Source organism: Leptodactylus fuscus, chromosome 8 (genome assembly GCF_031893055.1).
Source record: "Leptodactylus fuscus isolate aLepFus1 chromosome 8, aLepFus1.hap2, whole genome shotgun sequence".
In the NCBI taxonomy this organism is placed as follows: domain Eukaryota; kingdom Metazoa; phylum Chordata; class Amphibia; order Anura; family Leptodactylidae; genus Leptodactylus; species Leptodactylus fuscus.
In genome coordinates this window covers 28620080-28643120 of record NC_134272.1, presented here as the reverse complement: position 1 = coordinate 28643120, position 23041 = coordinate 28620080, and the positions used below count along the sequence as shown (strand labels likewise).

At 43.6% G+C, this 23041-nt stretch overlaps 1 protein-coding gene across 1 annotated transcript in view; it reads left to right on the top strand.

Annotated features, from left to right (window-relative positions):
- PLCL1 (phospholipase C like 1 (inactive)) overlaps positions 1-23041 on the top strand; it is a 202425-nt gene that overhangs the window by 166743 nt on the left and 12641 nt on the right. The window contains exons 4-5 of the mRNA XM_075284047.1: positions 6124-6199; positions 7081-7190. Of these exons, the coding sequence (XP_075140148.1) occupies positions 6124-6199; positions 7081-7190 (186 nt within the window). The remainder of the gene's footprint in view (positions 1-6123; positions 6200-7080; positions 7191-23041) is intronic.

Genomic DNA, 23041 nt, shown 5'->3' with positions numbered 1-23041 from the left:
TAACTGAGAGTACAGCAATTACATTATATAAACCAACACTAGAGACTTTCTACACTTGTCTCATCTCGAAGGAATTTGCTATGGCCTGTGAGTGGACCTGTGAGCTCTGCAGCATTTCGTACTTTCTGCCTGACTTGTTCTGCAGTGACTTTAGAATTAGGCTTTAGAAGATTCTTACTATTCTCCACTAACATTGATTTAGATCATTTGTAAGGAGCCATCGCAACGTTAACTAATGAAGAGCCGTCTCTGTGCTCCGACTAAGTGTAGGGTTATTTTGATAATGCCTTGACAAAATCTGAACATCCCTAGTGACCAGCTTTTTATTCCCTACCGTTCGGCACATTCACCAGATAAGTGCTTCTACCTGATATTAGATGGATTAAGGAGGTTGCTGTCACTGGCAGCATAATGCTACTCCTCTCCCAGCAGGAAAGGTCGTATTGGGATGAGGTTGGTTAGGTAAGGTACTCCTACAACTGACTGCTGAGAAGAGGGGGATGAGGTATGACTGGGGTAAGGGGCGTTGTGGGGGGGGGGGGGGTATAGAGGGCTGGGGGGGGCAAGGGGGCACGGGGTAGGAGGAAGGAGTGTGGGAATGGGGGAGCGGGTACAGAAAAAGGGGGGGGGGGTCGCCAGGGGGGAGAGGAGAGAAAGGGAGCCAGCGGGCCACAAGGTGGGGGTCCATGGGCTCACAGGTGTAAGAAGGGCCCGCTGCGGTCACAAGGCAAAGGGAGGAGCCTGCGCGGCGCTCCAGGTGGGTCACGCAGGGGATCAGGGTGCCGCGGACGAAGTCGCGGGTACTGCTAGTTGATTATATCTTTATTAAGTGTTCCATGTCTGTTTGTTTTTTGTATGCTTTCATTCTTGGGAAATAGGCCTGCTATGGCTAGTGTATGTGTGGGAGCGGACTAACTGCTTTTTAATGCGTATAACTTTATGTTCAGGGGGTCCCCAAGTGGACTCCCCGAATGCAATTCCGAACACATGTCAACCAGGCCTAAGGGCTAGTTCACATGGGTCATGGGACCGCCTATTTTGGTCCTGATTTTGATGCAGGAAGCCGCGTCAGAATAGGACCAAAATGCGCCTGTCGCAGCTTCCAACAGTTGCAGCTTCCCGTTCCGGAGTAGGCCCAAATGAATGGGTATAGTCCGGAGGGTGCTGTCGCGAGGCGGATGCCGGGGGTGACTCAGCTGCAGAATCCGCCTGAAGAAAGGGCAGCTCGCTTCTTTTTTCCATGAGCCGGAACATACCGCTCACGGAAAAAAGGAATCTAGCGGTCTACATAGACCTCTTTTGTCAGGGGGCAGATTCTGAGGTGGATTCGGCGTCAGAATCCGCCCCCTCTTGCCCCGTGTGAACGAGCCCTAAGGCTCCACAGGTGAAAACACATCTTTTTTTGTTAAAGATTTTGTTTTGTTTTTCCGGGTAAAGTCAGTAATGGATCAAGCAGAAGATCATATAGGAAACTCCTATATATTTCCCATTCCTGTTGTATCCACTCTTGGCTTTGGCTCAAAAAACTACAACAAAATCTGCAACAAAAGAAGCTGCGTTTTTACAATGTGGAACCTTAGGCCCGGTTGACATCTGCTTTCGGTATTTCGTTCCACTTGGTGACCCTCAAAGGGAAACCTATACACATTAAAAAGCGGTTAGCTATAAAAACCACACAGACCCCATAGACTGTAATGGCGTCCATATGGTTTCCGCTCGGTTTCTGCGCGAAACATGCAGAGAATAACAAACGCAGATGTGATCCAGGCCTTAGACAGCCTAACTAATCTTAAATAGGTTAATTTTAATTAAAGTTCCCAACCTTTTTTAATACATATACATCTAATAATTGAGCTGCGCTCACTGTCCTATATTTCATGCCCTCCTACTGTGTTTGAATACATTAGAGATGACGGCAGAGGGAATTCTAATTTCTATTAAAATATTGTCCTAAATGACACATTTCCATATTTTAGCAGAAGACATTTACTTGCAGACAGTTAGGATCAGTTTTTTGCACAGCAAAGTAACATTACCGATGCCGAGTAACATCTTTTTCGTTGTAATGGGATAATTCCAGGCTCCTTTCCTCAACATCTGTTTCTATTGTAAGTGGTGGCAATTTTATTAAGATATTCACAGAGAGAAGAATTCTGTGCGGTTGTCAATTTGCATGGAACACATGGAGGGGGGTTTCAAAGGTCTTCAGTGAAATGGTATTTTTGTTGTTACTATAAATGATGATAGTTTTGACACTATTCACAAGAAAAACTTCAGTACTAATACCGGGAGATAAACCACAAGCCTTCTGGAAGCCAGCGCTCTCATTCACAGAATGTTCTTACATAGAAAGATTGGCTTGTTATACGCCTTTGTATTTCTACATGCAATTATGTATTCCATAGGGATAACTAGATGTGTTACATGTACAGCAGAGAGAGAGTTAAAGTGTAACTCCCCTTTCTTTGACAAAAATGTAAATTTTTTCTGCTATTTTGTCGGGGTGGGTGTAGGGTTAGGTTACGTGAACATATTTGTAATATACAGGACAGACCAAAAGTTTGGACCCACCTTCTCATTCAAAGAGTTTTCTGTATTTTCATGACTATGAAAATTGTAGATTCACCCTGAAGGCATCAAAACTATGAATTAACACATGTGGAATTATGTACTGAACAAAAAAGTGAGAAGCAACTGAAAATTTGGTGGTATAAAACCTGAGATACGGCCATTTGAAGTGACCGGTCCCCCTTATACAACTGTGTGCGGACTTTCCCTAGTAACAGCTCAGTTAGAGGATTGCTAAGGAGAATGTTATATAATAAAAAGAAATTTAGATTTAGGGTATTAAAGTTATTACAAACATATTCACCAATCCCCCCCCCCCAAAAAAAAAAAGAAAAAAAAAAAAGACAATAGTGGGTAAAAAAATGGAGTTACACTGTAAAGCGGCATTCATACTCCGTCCCGGAGTGTTCGTGGTAAACCCCAGGGAAACTGGACAGCAGATCGCCTTCATTTGAATGGGTTTTCAAAGGTGACCGCCCGTGAGCATTTTCCTCCTCTCCGCCTGGTGTCCGTTTTTTTCCCGCGGACACAAAATCCTACATGGTTGTTTATCAGTATCTTGCCCAGACTCCACCATATACTAGGTGCGCCTGTCTGCATCCTGCTGTGAACCATTGCTTCACTTAACATCAACTATATACTGTATGTCCTCTTTCAGTGATATGAGTAATATAGCATATGTAATAACACACCAAGGCTAAGGCCCCATGTAACAAGACGCAACCAAAAAGCGTTGCGGGAAAAAAATATTTTTGTAGGTATAATTGAGATTAGCCAGAATCCCATCCACTTTGCAGGTACTATAAATCGCTGCGGTGTTTATGTTACGTGAGGCCCCGGCCTAAAGGCTTCTCTGCTAAATACTCACATAAAGGGGGTGAATATACGTGTACTTTTGTTATCTTATTTTTAGGAATGGCAATGAATACAGATCACGTTAGGTTTTTAAGGCTCTCTTCATACGATCCGCCATAAAACTAACAAATATGGAACTTCTAGTGTGCCAATGATTTTACCTGAGGGTACTTATGGTGCACTTACTAATAATAAGCGCTCAGATGTGACATGTAACTAGTACTATACTCCAGTTATTGATCAGACTTGTGTCAGCACTTGTACCGCTGATCTATACCAACAATGTGCCTGATCAATGAAATCCTCCATTATTTCTGCATGCAGTAGCTTCCTATTCACACTGGCTTTTCTTCCAATTTGACAATAAGTTTCTGCTCTTCCTAATCAGTATTGTATCCCGCCACTCTCGGAGTTAGTGCGCGCACTGCGGGAGCCGGTTTCAGAGGCTCCAGCACCTTTAGATCTTTCCTATAACAAAGCGAAGTGTTTATACCAGCGCCTGTGGGGCATCTCCCTTGTAACCGAGAACTATTTGATTTTTCAAAAGAACAAGCGTTCCTACCATTGATGCCTCCTGGAATTTTCCACGGAAGTCTGTTCTATTTTAATTTTGTCTTTTAATCTAAATATTTTAACATTATCGCTAATATCAGTTATGAAGTCCATTTTAGTTGATTGAATTTCACATTTTTCCTAACATTAAACGTGCGGGTGCGAGGGGGGGGGGGGTGGCTGATGCAGACATGCCAGAGACTGCTCCTATGAGGAGCTAATGTCATATCTCAAGATCTTACTTAGATGTCGCCAAGGAAAAGGAATTGTACACGGCCTGTCGTAGCTGTAAATGTTTAGCTGTAAGTGCGACAGGAACGTGACATGGTCTGCAAATGTCATTTTATTTATACAGGAACTACCAGGTGGTCCTTGACGTAGTTGAGTAGACAGAGAAATGGCTTAAGCTATGAATCCATTCTATAAGGTGAAGTGAAAGAAGGTCTAGGAAAAAGATTGAGAATAATGTAGAATAATGAAACTAATTATACTCACCTCACCTGGGTCCCTGCCGTTCCCATACTGCCGCTTCTTGAGACTCACAATCGTCTGGACTTCCTCTCGTCACAAAGGTAATGCCACTGAGTCAGATTGCCGCTGTGGCCAGGGATTGGATGTACAGACACCGGGATGAGGAAGTGGCAGAATCTAAAGTGATCTATTATTTTATACCATTATTCACCTTTTTTCAAAAATTTTGGCTCGACAACCCCTTTAAAGGGAACCTGCCACCAGAACCTAGCATAATCAACCCAGCTTTGCAGATAAATAGGTTAGCGATGACTGCCTCAAACTGTGTTTTCGTCTTGTGAATCAGTGTTTCCATTGCCAAGATAGAACTGGTTTTGTCAGTATGCAAATGAGGTCTTCGGAGCAATGAGGGAGTTGCCACTTCCCTCTTTGGAGCAATGACAAAACACTATTTGGTTCTGGTGACCTCAATCTATCTACCTGCAGGAATGGGTTAATATGCTGGATTCTGGGAATAGACACTGCTTAAATGAGTTGTCCAGAATAATTTGAATCCCTGCATTATTCTATACACCCTCCCCTTTCCTACTTTCTAAATAACATTAGTAATAATAAAGTATATTTACCCTGCAGTGGTCATGTGATTATCCGCTGACAGTCTGTTTCCCCGTTTCAGGAAATGGATCATCACTACTACATCCCGCCATGTACTCCATTATACCTATCCCCCAGGCTACTTCAGACGAGATGGCTCCTCCTCCTGTACTGATTCGGCAGGGCGTGCGCTCGTCTCGTCTTCTCCAGGCAGTACACGCACTGCTGCCGGTAATTCTCCTCTACTGTGCGTCCACGCAGGCGCAGTAGAGGTGGATCATCGCTGGGGAAGACTGAATCAGTACAGGAAGAGAAGGGGCCATCTCACAGGAAGAAGCGTGGAGGGTAAGTATATAATATGGGTTGGGTGTAAGGTGAGAGGGGTTAGTGAGGAAGTGACATAGCAGGAAGCTGAACCAAGTAAACAAAAGCAGGAGACCCCAGGAACTCCCAGAGACACCCAGAAATCACTCAAAACACAGTAAAAGGTTTATGGACGCATTTATTAACCCATTAATAGCACTAAGACACTTTTTTTGCATATGAAATTTTGTGAAAGATGGAAAATTTCTGCAGTGTGTGGATGAGATTTGTGATCTCACCCAAAGGAGCATTGCAGCCCTTTATTCCGGGAATCGGTAGTAGTCTAGTGACACATATCTGTGACTTGACGGAATACAGTTTTTGGTTGGATTTACCACTTTATCTCTAGCTTCGTATCTGTATTTCTAAAAGTCTACGCAGTAGTTATATGTAGATGGGTAATGAGCTGCTTCGGACCAATAAAATCTCCTTTTTTAGCAGCTAGGGATACCCTGCTCTGTCTATTGACCCTCTAAATTTGTCTTTTTCACACCCGTTGCATATGACCCAAATAATTGTTCATTCTCAATTGATAAAAAAAATCTGGAAATATTGGATTGTAATATGGAAGGACTGGGTTACAATATAGAGGAATTAGATAGTAACACTATTCATCAAGCTGTGCTATCTAAATTGTCCAGAATACTTCCGTCACCGCGCTGAATCTCTGGGAGGACGGTGTCCATAATAATCTGTCTGTGTGTCTGTTTCATCTCACAGATGATACAAGAGAGCCGGGCTCTGATAGAGGCAGCAGATGTAATCCACGAGAAGATATTGCAGTGCCAGAAAACAGGTGAGACCCCAATTATTTTTGTTTGCTTTGTTTTGTCTTTTGTGTAGAGCCAGAGTAATGGCATCAATAAGTCATAAAGGCTGTGAACATTAAGGCTGAGGCCCTTGGTTGCAGAAACGCAGCTTTTTTTGTTGCAGATTTTGCTGTGTTTTTTTTAAGCCGAGGCCAGGAGCGGATGGAGTAGAAGTTAGAAGTATAAGGACTTCCTATATATTGCTCATTCCTTTTAGAGCCATTCTTGAACTTGGCTCAAAAAAACGCTGCAAAATCTGCAACATAAAAAGCTGTGTTTTCGTAACATGGAGCCTCAGTCTAATGCTTGTGCGGTATGAATGAGTTGTCAATAACTATGTCCATTTTCCAATCCAATATACCGTATATACTCGAGTATAAGCCGAATTTTTCAGCCCAGTTTTTGAGTTTTATGTATATGGAGCTTAAAAAAATGTCTTTGATTCATATTTTCACTGGATTTTGATATTGAAAACCTGTGACGAAATTTTTTGTGTCTGAACCTGACCTTACCATAGACACCCGCATACATTTCTATTTTCAGATCATTTTTGCCATTTCTAAAAGTTTGCCGTTTTTATGAACAAACTTCTGATGGTAAATTATGGGAATCGTTACAATGTGGGAGGTTGTAATTTCATTCCGCCGCTGTTTATGTATTTTCCATTTGCCTATGATTAGTATTGAAATTTTCCTGCACAGTCATAGAAATCACAAAGACGTAAAATATCATAATTAATAAGAGATAATCATCATCATCATCTCCTGGAGGGAGAAGTGTCTAGACAACACAGTGCTTTTGTCTGGCTCTACAAATAGCGAATGGCTCTCCCCTGTAGACTTCCCTTTCTTGTCTTTGCTTTGTGTAGGGATGGAATTTCACGAGGAACTGCACAGTCTGGGGACAAAGGAAGGATTGAAAGGCAGAAAACTCAGTAAAGCCATAGAGAGCTTTGCCTGGAACATCACAGTGCTGAAGGTAAGTGCCGAGCTGTCATGTGGTGGACGCTTTCTACTTCCAACATCTATGCCGACAGTGTCATTAATGTATCAGGTATGATCAATGCACAGATACCTACAGAACATGGATGGGATCTTAAAATATACAGTATTCCCCTCCGCCACAATGTAAATTTATGGGAGGAAGGTGAGCAGTGGGAGTGAAGCAGAGTTTGGTATATTATACACTTACGCTGGGTTCACAGCAGCGCCCGGTCTACGTGTTCAGGTTTCCGTCTTCTGCCGGCAGAAGACGGAAACCTGTCAGACCGTGAGCGTTTTGTTCTCTCCGCGGCGAAACCGTTTTTTTTTAAACCGGACACAAAGTCCTGCATGTCCGACTTTGTGTCCAGTTAAAAAAAAAAATGGTTTAGCTGCAGAGAGCCCAAAACGCTCATCGGCGCTCACGGCTGGACACTTTTCAAACTCATTCATTTGAATGGGTTTGAAAAACACCTGCAGGTTTCCGTTTCCTGCCCAGTTTCAGGCAGAATACGGAAACCTGCACAACAGAGACCCGGGCGCAGATGTGAACGAGCCCTTACTCTATATTAGGTTTTAAACTCATTTTGCAAACTGCATTTGGTTTGTCCAATTCCTTTTCTACCATTTTTGGAATCAGCGGGCTCCAATAAATGACATGGCTTTTTATATGCTCAGGTCATGTAGTCTGTGTTACAATACCCTTTGCATATCTGCAAGAAAAATAAGAAAGAGAGGTTGATATGGTGCCACATAAAGCTTGGTAATCTTGGGTAATATCCATACAATCTAATTAAAGGGATTCTATCATTAGAATCCCATTCTTAGATAAACCCACGTAGGAATAGCCTTAAGAAAGGCTATTCTTCCCCTACCTTTAGATGTTTTCTCTGCGCCGTCGTTCCTTAGATATCCCAGTTTTCGTCCATATGCTAATTATGGATTCCACCTTTTCTTTCCTGTTTGGCCACAGGAAAATGGCCGACTGCGCCCACTGCACATGTCTGTCGCTATTTTCTTGTGGCCGAAGGCGGCGAACAAGTAGAAGGCAGCGCTGGAGAGTTTCTATAATGTGTGGATTGGGATTAGTCGTTTTCATGGGGTTTCAGCCTAAATGCAGCACAACGTTCATACCTATTCATGTTTGTATATGCATTGTTATCTGGACTGAAGAGTATGGAGGAGGGACGGGTTTGAATGTTTTTTACAATGTATTATATCAATAAATAAAAATTTCAAGGACCTACAGAATATTAATGCTGCTATAGGCCTCGTGAAAAGTGGGATTAAGGCTGGTTGCAGATGACCATGGCCAAACAGCCAGCCGTGAATTAAAGGCATGGGGACACGCAGATGTCTCCCATGTGCCGCCCGTTCACTAGCCGTACATTAAATGAATAAGAGCCATGGAAACAGGACAATCGGATAATACCTGTTACATATTTTGCAGCCCGATACTGTGTTTTATTGGTACCCTATTGCCCAAACCCCTAAAATGATGTTTTTAGTACTCTGCCAGGGCTGCAACAAATCGATAAGATTTAGAAGCATGATCTTAGTATGTGGCTTCGATTATATACACTTAAAATATCTAAGATTGGCAAAAATGAACAAAACATCTCAATTTTTTATTACCTGGGGATATGAAAATAATTGTAGTGTTTTTCATCTTCAGATTTCATTGAATGTAAAGCAGTTTAATTTAATTTCGGAGATTTTTCCTATACGGTTTACATTGTACACTGGCAGCTCGGTAGGACAACTTGTAATAGCTACCTGCAGAATCAATACCGCCTTGTATTCGTGACATTTAAATGCTGTATTTATTGATGCGTGACGGACTCGCTTTGGAGGACAGAAAGCAGTTTTACAATAACAGTAAAAATATAAGACTAAGTATATAGCGATGACTCTTTGTGTGATGCAGATAAGACTGGATGCCGTATTGCTTGTCACTTTGGATTTTACTTGTTCTCCCACTAACCAATTCCATTTTTATCAGTTCTACAAATTTCACAATAAGTGTATAAGACATACTTAAAATACCATGGTGTTCTCCTTTTAATCTTTTTGGTGAATTTCTCTGATTTCCAGTCTCCTTGGTAGTCTGAGACATTCCCCCTGCTCATGGTTTGTCTATTCTAAAGCAGGGTGGCATTATGTCAGATTACAAAACATAGTGTGCATAGGTAAGACTGAGAAGATGGAGGCCAGAAGATAAGAGACTGGGAAACGGAGAAGCTTGGCCATAAAAGATGAAGAAGGGGATCCACTATTTTATTTATGCATTTATTTCGGAATTTTTATGGCAAACTGGAGGGTCGCTTTAATATTGAGCCAAAGACTGAATCAATACAGGAGGAGGAGGGGCTGTCTCACAGGAAGAAGAGTGGGGGGTAAGTATATAATATGGGTTGGGTATAAGGTGAGAGGGGTTAGCGAGGAAGTTACATAGCAGGAAGCAGAACCATGTAAACAAAAGCAGGAGACACCAGGAGCTCCCAGAGACACCCAGAAATCACTCAAAACACAGTAAAAGGTTTATGGACGCATTTATTAACCCATTAATAGCACTAACAGACACATTTAAAATAAAAATGCCTGTAAAAACCCCTTTAATATATGAAATATATTTTTTTATTTTAACCTTTTGTATAATTTAGTACATACTCCATGCAGATTTTATACCCAGTCAAATTGAAACCCAGGGTCCCATCCCAAAGTAAAAATCACAGAGGAGCGATTAGGAAACAGAGGAGCTTGACCAAAGTAGTTGAAAAGGGGGATCCGCTATTTATTTATGCATTTATTTTGGAATTTTTCATGGCAAACTGGAGGGTCGCTTTAATATTGAGCCAAAACGTAACCATTGGCAAATCAACCACTGAAAATGCGGATATAGAAGAGCTGAGTGTGGGGGATAAAATGTAGCGGAGCTGTGGGTGTTGGGGGACACACAAAGGCAGTAGAGCCGAGAGTATGGAGAAAGTGGGCTATATGCAAGGAAGACACATTAAAGCTGCACAGTTTGGGGGGAAGGTGGTAGCAGAGCTGTGTGTGCAACAGTGTTTGTGTAGGCAAATCAACCACTGGAAATGCGGATATAGAAGAGCTGAGTGTGGGGGATGGAAATGTAACAGAGCTGTGTGTGGGGAGAACAAGGGGGTATTAGAGCTGTCTTTAGAGGTAAGATACAGCTGAAAAGCATATTAGAGACCAAATATAGCTGAACTTTTTTTTTTCAACTAGGACTAAGTATGGTAGTGGGGGGACCCGAACAAGAAAGAAAAACAGAGACAACACTAAACAAAGGGGGGAAAAAATCCCACAAGCTACAAGGTGGTATCCCAGTCTGCTCTTCAGATGTGATCAAACAAAACAATACGCATGTAATATCTTTAATTGGTTAACTCCAGTGACCCCCCCCCCACTACCACCACCACCTCCACACTGTTCCAGTGTATTCCTCTCCCCCCTTCTCTGAATGTTCAAGGGTATTTATTACCATGGAACATAGGGATGTCGCTATAGAACACCAATTAGAGCCATTTTCAGAATAGTAATGAGATCTACTTTGCTTTGCGAATTACAGCCACTAATTACAATTCTTCCTAGAACCATTTCTCAGATCCGTAATCCAATCACTACATAAGCCTCTTTGTAAAATAGTACACTTCAATCTCTTCACCTGATGGGTCTTTAATATCGAATTCAGCCGCATAAATCCGACTTTAGGAAATTAAAAAAATAAAGTGCCAGACTGTGGGATTCATGACTGCCCGCAGCACACTGTCACAATGCATGGATGTATTACAAAGAAATACGGAGTTGACAAAAACTTTGGGGGCTGTTATGGAAATCTACAGATTCACAATTACATGAAATAAAGAAACCGGACAGTTTATGGAATGGCAAGACTCCGCTCACACTATTGTAGCATTTACGAATCACAAATAATCTTAAAGGGGTTATCCAATTTTTTCAAATTGATTCACTGTCCTTAAAAGGGAATTTGTCCCTAGGAAAATCGGTATGAAACTAATGACGGTCCCTTGTATGGCGGCTTCTAAATTGTCCAAACGGGCAAGTTTATGATGAATGACTGGGCTGTAAAGTGAGTCTGTGTTAATGGTGTTGCCCATGAATATGGATTTTGTAGCTTCTCCTTAGGACAGGCCATAAACACCTGATCAGCAGGAGGTTGCCTGGCGTCCCCCACACAGATCAGCTGTTCGAGACGTCTACACCGGCGCTGCAGCGTAACGTGAATGGGTTTTTTCATGTGTCATGAATAAAGAAAAAAAAGTTACATTTTAGATACAGAGTGTGTGGCTTGTAGGTATATGGTAGATTGATGGTTGTATGGTATTGGTTTTGATGGACATGCTCTTGTCCAGGAGATATATCTGGGATTGTCAGGCCTCGTTCACATCTGCGCTGGTAATCCATTCGGGGTAGTCCGCATGGGGAATACCAAACGCAAGCGGTGTGCAGTAAAAGCACACGGATCCCCATAGACTATAATGGGGTCCATGAGCTTGCCGCAAGATCTCCGCAGAAAACCTGCGGAGAGGAAAGTACTTCACAATCTGGGGGGTTCGTGGGGAGATCTCGTAGCAAGCACGGAGACCCTATTATAGTCTATGGGGTCCCTGTACTATCACTGCACACCACTTGGAAATGCATTCAGTAGTCTATTCGGGGGAGGGGGCCCGATGTGGACTTCCCGAACGGATTACCGAACGCAGATGTGAACCAAGGGTCAGGAGTGAAGAGTCTGATAATTGGATGGAAAGTCATCGGATTTATTATTAGAGCCTGCTGAGATTCTTTGCAAATCATCAATGTAACATAAAAATCTACAAGTTTGATTTACAGACTGATAACATAGGAGCCAATATTGTGCTTTTTGGTAGTGGACCTAAGGCTAATAGTTTGAAGAGAAGTTTGCATAGTCCTGGATATTACCGGGTGTACACCTCACTAAGAGGTCAAGAACTTTAAGAATATTTGTATCCAGCAGTAATCCCTTCAAGGAACAGGGTTTCCAGGGATTAAGATATTGTTGATCTCTGCTTATCAGATCGGTAGGTATCCACACTTACCAGCTGAGGTCTATATAGTCCCAGCTATGTTTCCCCATTTTTAGGAGGTTTATTTAGAAGGGCGCTATGCTTCATGTCTGGTGGTGCTAGTTAAACATAAACTATGATGAATCATGATGAGCAATAAATTGTTCTGTCTTCAACAGATAAAGATGAAGCCTATTTGAAGGGACTTGAGCTTTGTGGATCGCATACTTAAGTACGATGTGACATGTATGATGGATAGCTTTCATTTCACTGGCCTGACTCCATAACCCTTCTTAGCATTTGTTACACCTTACTACTATTTGTTCATTTTCTTCTAGAAATGTGTTTCTTTTACTATAAGTATCTGCTCCGATTCTTGGGTAAAATGTCTTACTATATATATATAATGGGCCTCCATTGTATGGAGGATGTCAAAGACAATGCCATGTTCCAGTCGCGGCATTCCGCTCCGGATTAGGCCCAAATAAATGGAGTGAGTGAGGGAGTGTCACGTGGCTGAATCAGCTGAGGAATCTGCCCGAAGAAAGGACATATCGCTTCTTTTTTCCATGAGCAGAAACAGTCTGCTTTCATAAAAAAGGAAATGACCATCTCCCATTGATTTCAATGGGAGGTGTTTTTTTGAGCCGGAGTTTGACGCGGATTTTGCATCCAAATCTGGCCCAAAAAACCTCTTGACTGGCTGCACACAACCGAGTTTCACTTATGAAACTCGGTCCGTGTGTTAGTCAGATTTACCAGCTTGAATAAGATCAGTAACTAGGATGCTAGGAGTCCCGCTCCCAAGATAGAGCAGGCATAAATGATGGGGCAGATAGCGCTGCCCTAACCATGATCCTAGTCTTGCCTCCTTTGAAGAAAGTGGTGTGGGTGGCGCTAAACTGAAAAAATTACCATTTCTGCACAAAAATTCTCATTTGTGAAAAAACAATGTGACTTTTTACATGAGTTGTATGCCAATTTGAAAAGGTGACTATTCACCTATTTAACCAATTGTAAGACTTTATTATTATGTTAATTCCCTTAAACAATCTCTTGACTTTAGAGTTTCAGGAAATGTAAATGATGCTAATCCTTCTATATTACATTTCATACACAAGAAGATGATTAACAGAATGCAGAGAATTAATAGAAACCTGCAACAGCAAAATCGTCACTTTATATGATAGGTAAATATTGCTATGCCAGTAGTGCAAATGGAACATTAATATTCAATGGTAATTAATTCATACATTGTGAAGAGATAATAAAGTGTGACTGAAATTAACTTCAAGTTAATATCCCAAAATCATGAAACCATACCTCCGGCAGAAACTGAAAGCTAGACCGGCTACTGAGTCCATATGTGCTGAAACTAAGTCTGAGCTCAGTAGTTCATGCACCAGACTATAAACCATATTCTCTATTATGTTGTTGTCATGATTTATACATTTACAACACTTATGCAATGACAATGGCATAAGAAAGCGGCCATTTTACTTGTGGCCTGTGGGCATGCGCAGTCATCTCTGCCCGAGGCCTAGAAGTTTGACCCCTAGCGCCGGAAGGAGACGCATGAAGAGGCCGTTCCTGAAGAAGATGGAGAGTTCTCTTGCAGCATTGGGGACGCCCCCAGTGCTGTTTGAGTGCTGGGGCCCGCCCCCAGTGCTGCAAGAGAACTCACTTGCATACCGACAAAAATCGAGATTTATACCAAACGAGAGCGCGGAGAGGACATCTAAAGGTAGGAGAAGAATAGCCTGCTGGGTTCTGTGATTGGGTATCAGCAGTCACGTAGGGTGAGTTAACGTTATTAGGTATGACCCCAGTCACAGGCCAGAAGAGGATGCTGCTTTCATCTGAAGCCTAGGAGAGGTGAGTAAAAGTATTTTTCATTTTTAGTCATCTCCCCTGGGCAGGCTTATGTATGTATATACATACCCCTGGGCAGGCTATGTATAGCAGTCAGGAAACCAGGTTTTTTCTGATTGCTATCATGGTGGTCTGGGGCTCTGGCCATATCGCCCCCTGTGACCGCAATCATTACGAAACTGACATTAATCACTCAATTGTAATACCTAAAAATTCTGCATCTGTCCCACCAAAACAAGCCAACAAAAATTTGGTTCTTAAGTCCAAAATTGGCTTGGTCCTTAAGGGTTAGTATGGGAAGATGTTACAAGCCGTTATAGTACAAGGTGCCAGTGACGTTACCTTGAAGTAGTAGCCTGCTACAAGTGCTCTCCATAATTTTGTAGCATGCTGGGGGTTATAGTTTCACAGTAGATGAAGAAGCAGTTTGCAGACCACTGACTTGGAGCCCCACGACTTGCCCGAAGGCAGCTTTCATTTGGGCACAGTTGACATTATGATTCTGGGGCATATTGTCAGAGAAGTGTGACAGTGTTCCTCAGCCAGCCACGGCTAATGTGACCTAGCTTGTCCTCTTGTACTGTGAGCCCATGCCGCGTGTCTGCATGCATCCTTAAGATAAGAACGATGCTGCTGAAGAATAAATGTGACTCTCTGTTATATGGAAATCAGAGGAACATAAAAGGATGAACATTCTCATTGAAATCCATCTCTTTTTACAATAATCCATATGTCCGTCCGACGTGCCCAGCAACATATTGAATAAATAGATCCTAAGTGAGTTTTTTAGTTCCATTTCTTGCAGCCTTGAATGACAAGGAAAATGTGGGATCCCATACATTAAATATTGAAAGGCTGAGCATCTATGTATAGTCACTGCGTAATGGCATTTGTATATTTATAGCGCACATATGTCTTACTCAATGAAATTCTAGCACACATTTCTAGGCCAGACATATGTCTTCCTGTCATAGAAGGGGTTAAGCATAAATCACGCTTAATTTAGGAGCCTGCTGTAATAAGTGGAGGGAGATCACCCAGAGACACTGACAGAAAGCAGGGTATTGTGTTCTCCGAGCGCAGCCTTAGCTCACCATCACCGCCATTGTTCTATGTGAGTGGAGGACAAGGAGATATAGTTCTGACACACAGAGCACAAGCTGTGTCCCAAATACAGCGCATAATCCCAGCCTGACCACTCCAACAAAACATGGATTAACCCATTGGTTATCTTTCCAAATAAGATGTATGAACGCAGTCGGGTGTGTCTGAACCAGAGAGTCAGAAGGGGTTCATTACGGAGAGATTGCCTCAAAAAGTCCTTGGTTGAAAAGGGGGAACTTGTGCTGGTGCCATCTTTTGGGAGGCAGCTCTCTATAGATTAATGCCTGTTTTGGGGAAAACTTGGTAGCATCATTTGGGAATAAAGCTAAGCCAGAATACCTCTTCCAAAAGGAAGGGGAATCCATCCCCTGACAGCTGATCAGTGCAATAACCTCAAAACAGCTGTCTTCAGATGGGTTCCTCTTGTTTTTGGAGGCATAATAATAATCTTGGCTTTATTCCCAGATTATGCTATTAGATTTCAGGAAAATCAGGCTTTGACATATAGGGTGCTTCCTTCCCTAAAGTGAAAGTTTCCCTTTTCCATCAAAGAGGCCTAAACTGTTATGAGAATATTCAAGTTTGCTCCTTGTTCCACCACCACCAAGCAGCTAAGGCCTGCTGCTCTTTGTTTTGAGGTTTTTTTTGCTCTCCGGGCTGTAGGATGACATTGTAAGGGAATTGCAATAGGAGCAAATCCCTTGTAGCTGCTGGTGAATCCTGGGGGGAGGGGCACAATAGACAGTGAGCCCTAAGCTGAATTTCCCCCACTGTCCCTTCCTACTTTCCAGTCCTATGGTCGACGGGTCCTTCCTATATAAGTAACAACACAGAATGAAGACAAGACAAACAACAACAATGGAGGTCAGCTAGCCAAGGGTCCAATAACAGTCGAGCAACAAAGTACAGAATCAAAATACAAGAGAGTAGTCAAAGGGCAAGCCAGAGATCAGTAATATAGATGAGCGAACACTGTTCGGAACAGCCGTTCCAAACAGCACGCTCACAGGACGCTTCCATAGAAATGAATGGAAGTGGCTGGCACGCGGGGGGGGGGGGGGGGGGGGGTTAAGCGGCCAGCTGCCGGCAAAGTCTGCGTGCCAGGTGCTTCCATTCATTTCTATGGGAGCGTGCTGTTCGGATTGGCTGTCCGAACAGTGTTCGCTCATCTCTAGTCAGTAATACAATAGTAACAGAAGAGAAGCTTAGCAGGAACAAAGTCTAAGGACAGAGTCTCAGGGCCCCTTCACACGGCGTAAGCGCTTGGCTCATTCCGAGCCGTACACGTGAGCGCTTCTAAACACTTCCCATTCACTTCAATGGGAGCGCGCGTAAATCCGGCTTTACGAGCGCTCCCATTGAAGTGAATGGGAAGTGTTTAGAAGCGCTCGTGTGTACGGCTCGGAATGAGCCGAGCGCTTACGCTGTTTGAAGGGGCCCTCAATAGCCAGCAAGCCTGTGTGGGCTAATGTCCTGTATATAGGAAGCCAAAGACCCGCCCTAGGCTTGATTGGTAGACAGGCTGTCAATCACACAGGCAAGGCTACAATTAACTATTTGATGAACAAATGGAAACAAGGTGCAGGAGATGGGTGTGGTAGGACTTCAACCACAGAGGACAGACAATAGAGCAGAGTTCACACAGTGCAACAAACAGTCAAACTTAACTCTCCTCCTGCACCGCAGCGTGCGAGCGGAGTGTGGCGCAGAGATCCAAACAGGCAGAGACGTTACAGACATGCTGGCAGTGGGATCTCTGCATCTGTACATTTGTCTGCCCCAATTGCATCACTGTATTGGGTTATTTCTGGTTTGCAAAAAGTGGTTTCATGGCGGGCTCTGGTGGATGGATGGCAGAGACTTGCCTCAGCACTTACAGTCCTATGAAAAAGTTTGGGCACCCCTATTAATCTTAATCATTTTTTGTTCTAAATATTTTGGTGTTTGCAACAGCCATTTCAGTTTGATATATCTAATAACTGATGGACACAGTAATATTTCAGGATTGAAATGAGGTTTATTGTACTAACAGAAAATGTGCAATATGCATTAAACCAAAATTTGACCGGTGCAAAAGTATGGGCACCCTTATCATTTTATTGATTTGAATTCCCCTAACTACTTTTTACTGACTTACTGAAGCACAAAATTGGTTTTGTAACCTCAGTGAGCTTTGAACTTCATAGCCAGATGTATCCAATCATAAGAAAAGGTATTTAAGGTGGCCAATTGCAAGTTGTTCTACTATTTGAATCTCCTCTGAAGAGTGGCATCATGGGCTACTCAAAACAACTCTCAAATGATCTGAAAACAAAGATTGTTCAACATAGTTGTTCAGGGGAAGGATACAAAAAGTTGTCTCAGAGATTTAACCTGTCAGTTTCCACTGTGAGGAACATAGTAAGGAAATGGAAGACCACAGGGACAGTTCTTGTTAAGCCCAGAAGTGGCAGGCCAAGAAAAATATCAGAAAGGCAGAGAAGAAGAATGGTGAGAACAGTCAAGGACAAACCACAGACCACCTCCAAAGAGCTGCAGCATCATCTTGCTGCAGATGGTGTCACTGTGCATCGGTCAACTATACAGCGCACTTTGCACAAATAGAAGCTGTATGGGAGAGTGATGAGAAAGAAGCCGTTTCTGCACGTACGCCACAAATAGAGTTGCCTGAGGTATGAAAAAGCACATTTGGACAAGGCAGCTTCATTTTGGAAACAAAAATTGAGTTGTTTGGTTATAAAAAAAGGCGTTATGCATGGCGTCCAAAAAGAAACAGCATTCCAAGAAAAACACTTGCTACCCACTGTAAAATTTGGTGGAGGTTCCATCATGCTTTGGGGCTGTGTGGCCAATGCCGGCATCGGGAATCTTGTTAAAGTTGAGGGTCGCATGGATTCCACTCAGTATCAGCAGATTCTTGAGAATAATGTTCAAGAATCAGTGACGAAGTTGAAGTTACGCCGGGGATGGATATTTCAGCAAGACAATGATCCAAAACACCGCTCCAAATCCTCAGGCATTCATGCAGAGGAACAATTACAATGTTCTGGAATGGCCATCCCAGTCCCCAGACCTGAATATCATTGAACATCTGTGGGATGATTTGAAGTGGGCTGTCCATGCTCGGCGACCATCTAACTTAACTGAACTTGAATTGTTTGTCCAAAATACCTTTATCCAGGATCCAGGAACTGATTAAAAGCTACAGGAAGCGACTAGAGGCTGTTATCTTTGCAAAAGGAGGATCTACTAAATATTAATGTCACTTTTCTGTTGAGGTGCCCATACTTTTGCACCGGTCAAATTTTGGTTTAATGCATATTGCACATTTTCTGTTAGTACAATAAACCTCATTTCAATCCTGAAATATTACTGTGTCCATCAGTTATTAGATATATCAAACTGAAATGGCTGTTATAAACACCAAAATATTTAGAACTAAAAATGATTAAGATTAATAGGGGTGCCCAAACTTTTTCATAGGACTGTACCAGGGGATAGGAGAGCTTTTTATTGACAAGGTGGGACTTCTATGAATTTCACATTCCAGATGGCACAGCTTGGATTATGGAGCCCAGTCACGCCTTCATTAACTCCAACGCCTATAGTTACATTGATTTCCATACGTGGATTTACTACTCGATGAATGCTCGTAGTCTGTGATAGGCGTACTGTGATAGGCGTACATATTGTGACACACGAGGAATGTTATGCCAATTTACTACTTACTATTTTTAGGATAACTGCTTAAATATACAGCAAATACTTGTATTACTTGAATCACTTGTATTACCCGAGAGCTGTCACATTGATATCAAACTCTCCGCCGCCGCCGCTCTCCTCAAAGTTGTCAACAGAATCCCGTGTATATCAGAGGAGATGTTGTCATGGCAGTTGTTGATGTCGAGCGCTGCTTTCCCTTATTACCTGAATTATGCCAAATGTTGTATTCAGCTAGTAAAGTGATGATTCCTTCTATTGCTCAGCATCCATTACATGAGATATCAGCCGTTATTTTACCCCAAAAATACCATTTACCATTGGTATACTTGCCAACTCTCTCAACTTTTCTAGGAGACTTGGAAAATCTAGTGAGACCTCCCCTACTGTCAGAAAACTTGACAAAGATCCCAGGTTCCCAACCACATTAGGTGAACTCCAGTGCCCCCTGTTCTACCATTTACCTCCATGTTGCTGAAGTTGATGGCTTGGATGTAGACAAGCTGTGGTGACATCATCGAGTCGTGAAGAGAACCTGATGGAGTTTTATATTTTTGCATTTGATTCTGGGGGTAGGGGTGGTCACTCAAGGATCATTATAGTGTGTTGGGGCCCCAGTGGGGGCACCAAGACCTGGTTTACATCTGCGTTTGGTATTCCGTTCGGGGAGTTCGCATAGACTATAATGGGTCCGCACAAGTCATGCGGAGTGGAAAGTAGTTCACCATGCATAAAACACACAAACACAGATGTAAACCAGGCCTTGGTTGTGTGGCAGTCACAAGAGAACATTATACTCTGAGAGGGTCACTATGGAAGCGTTAGGCCCATTCACACGGGGCACGGAATTGCGTATTTTGGTCCTGATTCTGATGCGGGAAGCCGTGGATTCCAACAGTCGCAGCTTCCCGCTCCGGAGTAGGCCCAAATGAATGGGCCTAGTTCAGAGGGTGCTATTGCGAGGTGGACTCCGGGGTTGACTCAACCGTGGAATCTGCCTGAAGAAAGGACAGCTCGCTTCTTTTTTCTGTGACCTGGAACATACCGCTCACGGAAAAAAGAAAGCTAGCGATCTACATAGACCTCTATTGTGAGGGGATGGATTCTGAGGTGGATTTGGTGTCAGATTCCGCCCCCTCTTGCCCTGTGTGAACGAGGCCTTAGACCAGGGGTCCTCAAACTTTTCAAACACGGGGACAGTTCACTGTCCCTCAAAACACTGGAGGGCTGAAATATTTCGCCTCAGGTGGCAAAAAGGCTAGGTTCACCCCTGCTCCTCAGTATGCCCCCACCCCACAGTATTATATGCTCCTCAGTACCTCCCTCTGTATTATATACTCCTCAGTACTCCCCCACTGTATTGTATACTCCTCAGTACCCCCCACACACTATTTTATATACTCCTCAGTACCCCCCACACACTATTTTATATACTCCTCAGTACCCCCCACTGTATTGTATACTCCTCAGTACCCCCCATACTGTACTGTATACTCCTCAGTACCCCCCACTGTATTATATACTCCTCAGTAACCCCCCCACTGTATTATATGCTCATCAGTACCCCCCCACCCCACTGTATTATATACTCCTCAGTACCCCCCACTATATTATATGCTCATCAGTACCCTCCCCCCACTGTATTATATGCTCATCAGTACTCTCCCCCCACTGTATTGTATGCTCATCAGTACCCCCCCTGTATTATATGCTCATCAGTACCCCCCCACTGTATTATATGCTCATCAGTACCCCCCCACCCCACTGTATTATATACTCCTCAGTACCCCCCACTATATTATATGCTCATCAGTACCCTCCCCCACTGTATTATATGCTCATCAGTACCCCCCCCTGTATTATATGCTCATCAGTACCCCCCTGTATTATATGCTCATCAGTACCCCCCCTGTATTATATGCTCATCAGTACCCCCCCCCCCTGTATTATATGCTCATCAGTACCCCCCCACTGTATTATATGCTCATCAGTACCCCCCCTGTATTATATGCTCATCACTACCCCGTTTTACATGCTCATCAGTACCCCCCCTGTATTATATGCTCATCAGTACCCCCCCCCCACTATATTATATGCTCATCAGTACCCCCCCTGTATTATATGCTCATCACTTCCCCCCCTGTTTTACATGCTCATCAGTACCCCCCTGTATTATATGCTCATCACTACCCCGTTTTACATGCTCATCAGTACCCCCCCTGTATTATATGCTCATCAGTACCCCCCCCCACTGTATTATATGCTCATCAGTACCCCCCCCCGTATTATATGCTCATCAGTACCCCCCCCCCCCGTATTATATGCTCATCAGTACCCCCCCACACTGTATTATATGCTCATCACTACCCCCCCCTGTTTTACATGCTCATCAGTACCCCCCCTGTATTATATGCTCATCAGTACCCCCCCCTGTATTATATGCTCATCAGTACCCTCCCCACTGTATTACATGCTCATCAGTACCCCCCCCCTGTATTATATGCTCATCAGTACCCCCCCTGTATTATATGCTCATCACTACCCCCTGTTTTACATGCTCATCAGTACCCCCCCTGTATTATATGCTCATCAGTACCCCCCCCCCCACTGTATTATATGCTCATCAGTACCCCCCCTGTATTATATGCTCATCAGTACTCCCCCCCCACTATATTATATGCTCATCAGTACCCTCCCCCCACTGTATTATATGCTCATCAGTACCCCCCCTGTATTATATGCTCATCACTACCCCCCCTGTTTTACATGCTCATCAGTACCCCCCCTGTATTATATGCTCATCAGTACCCCCCTGTATTATATGCTCATCAGTACTCCCCCCCCACTATATTATATGCTCATCAGTACCCTCCCCCCACTGTATTATATGCTCATCAGTACCCCCCCTGTATTATATGCTCATCACTACCCCCCCTGTTTTACATGCTCATCAGTACCCCCCCTGTATTATATGCTCATCAGTACTCCCCCCCCCACTATATTATATGCTCATCAGTACCCTCCCCCCACTGTATTATATGCTCATCAGTACCCCCCCTGTATTATATGCTCATCACTACCCCCCCTGTTTTACATGCTCATCAGTACCCCCCCCTGTATTATATGCTCATCAGTACCCCCCCCGTATTATATGCTCATCAGTACCCTCCCCACTGTATTACATGCTCATCAGTACCCCCCCGCCCCTGTATTATATGCTCATCACTACCCCCCCTGTATTATATGCTCATTAGTACCCTCCCCCCACTGTATTATATGCTCAGCATTACCCTACCCCCACTGTATTATATGCTGATGAGCATATAATACAGTGGGGGGAGGGTACTGATGAGCATATAATACAGTGGGGGTACTGATGAGCATATAATACAGTGGGGGGAGTACCCTCCCCCCATGTATTATATGCTCATCAGTACAATCACACCCACACTGTCATACTTACCCATGAAGAGCCGCCGCGGTGCGTCCTCCTCCTTCCAGACACAAGGGGCGATGACGTCATCGCGCCTGCGTCGGGGGCAGAGGTCACTCTCTGCTATCAGTGTAGGCCGCGGTCGGGTGGCCCCTGACAGCTTCCAGTTGTATGTGCAAATGCACATACAACTGAAAGCGGCGATCCGCTCACTAACGGGGAATCGGATTCCCGTTAGTGAGTGATCCAGGCGACAGCGCGGGCTACATGCGGCGGGCCGGATAAATGTCCTTGGCGGGCCGCATGTGGCCCGCGGGCCATAGTTTGAGGGCCGCTGCCTTAGACTATGTGAGGGACACTAAGGGGGCATACTCTGTGTGAACACTAAACCATGTGGGTCCACTATGGGAATATATGGGGCCAATAACAGGGCACAAAGGCACAGGGTGAGGCCAAAGGGGACAAAGTCAGAGGCCAATTAATAAAATATGGAGGTTGTGTTTCTGCAGGTATAATTGATGGATGTTTTTGAAACACAGTTTTTCAGCTTCAGATTTTTTTCTGCAATGTGTGGTTGGGATTAGCAAGAACCCCATTTACTTTGAAGGTATTGTGAAACACGACCTGTGGGGCTTCAGCCTAAATGCA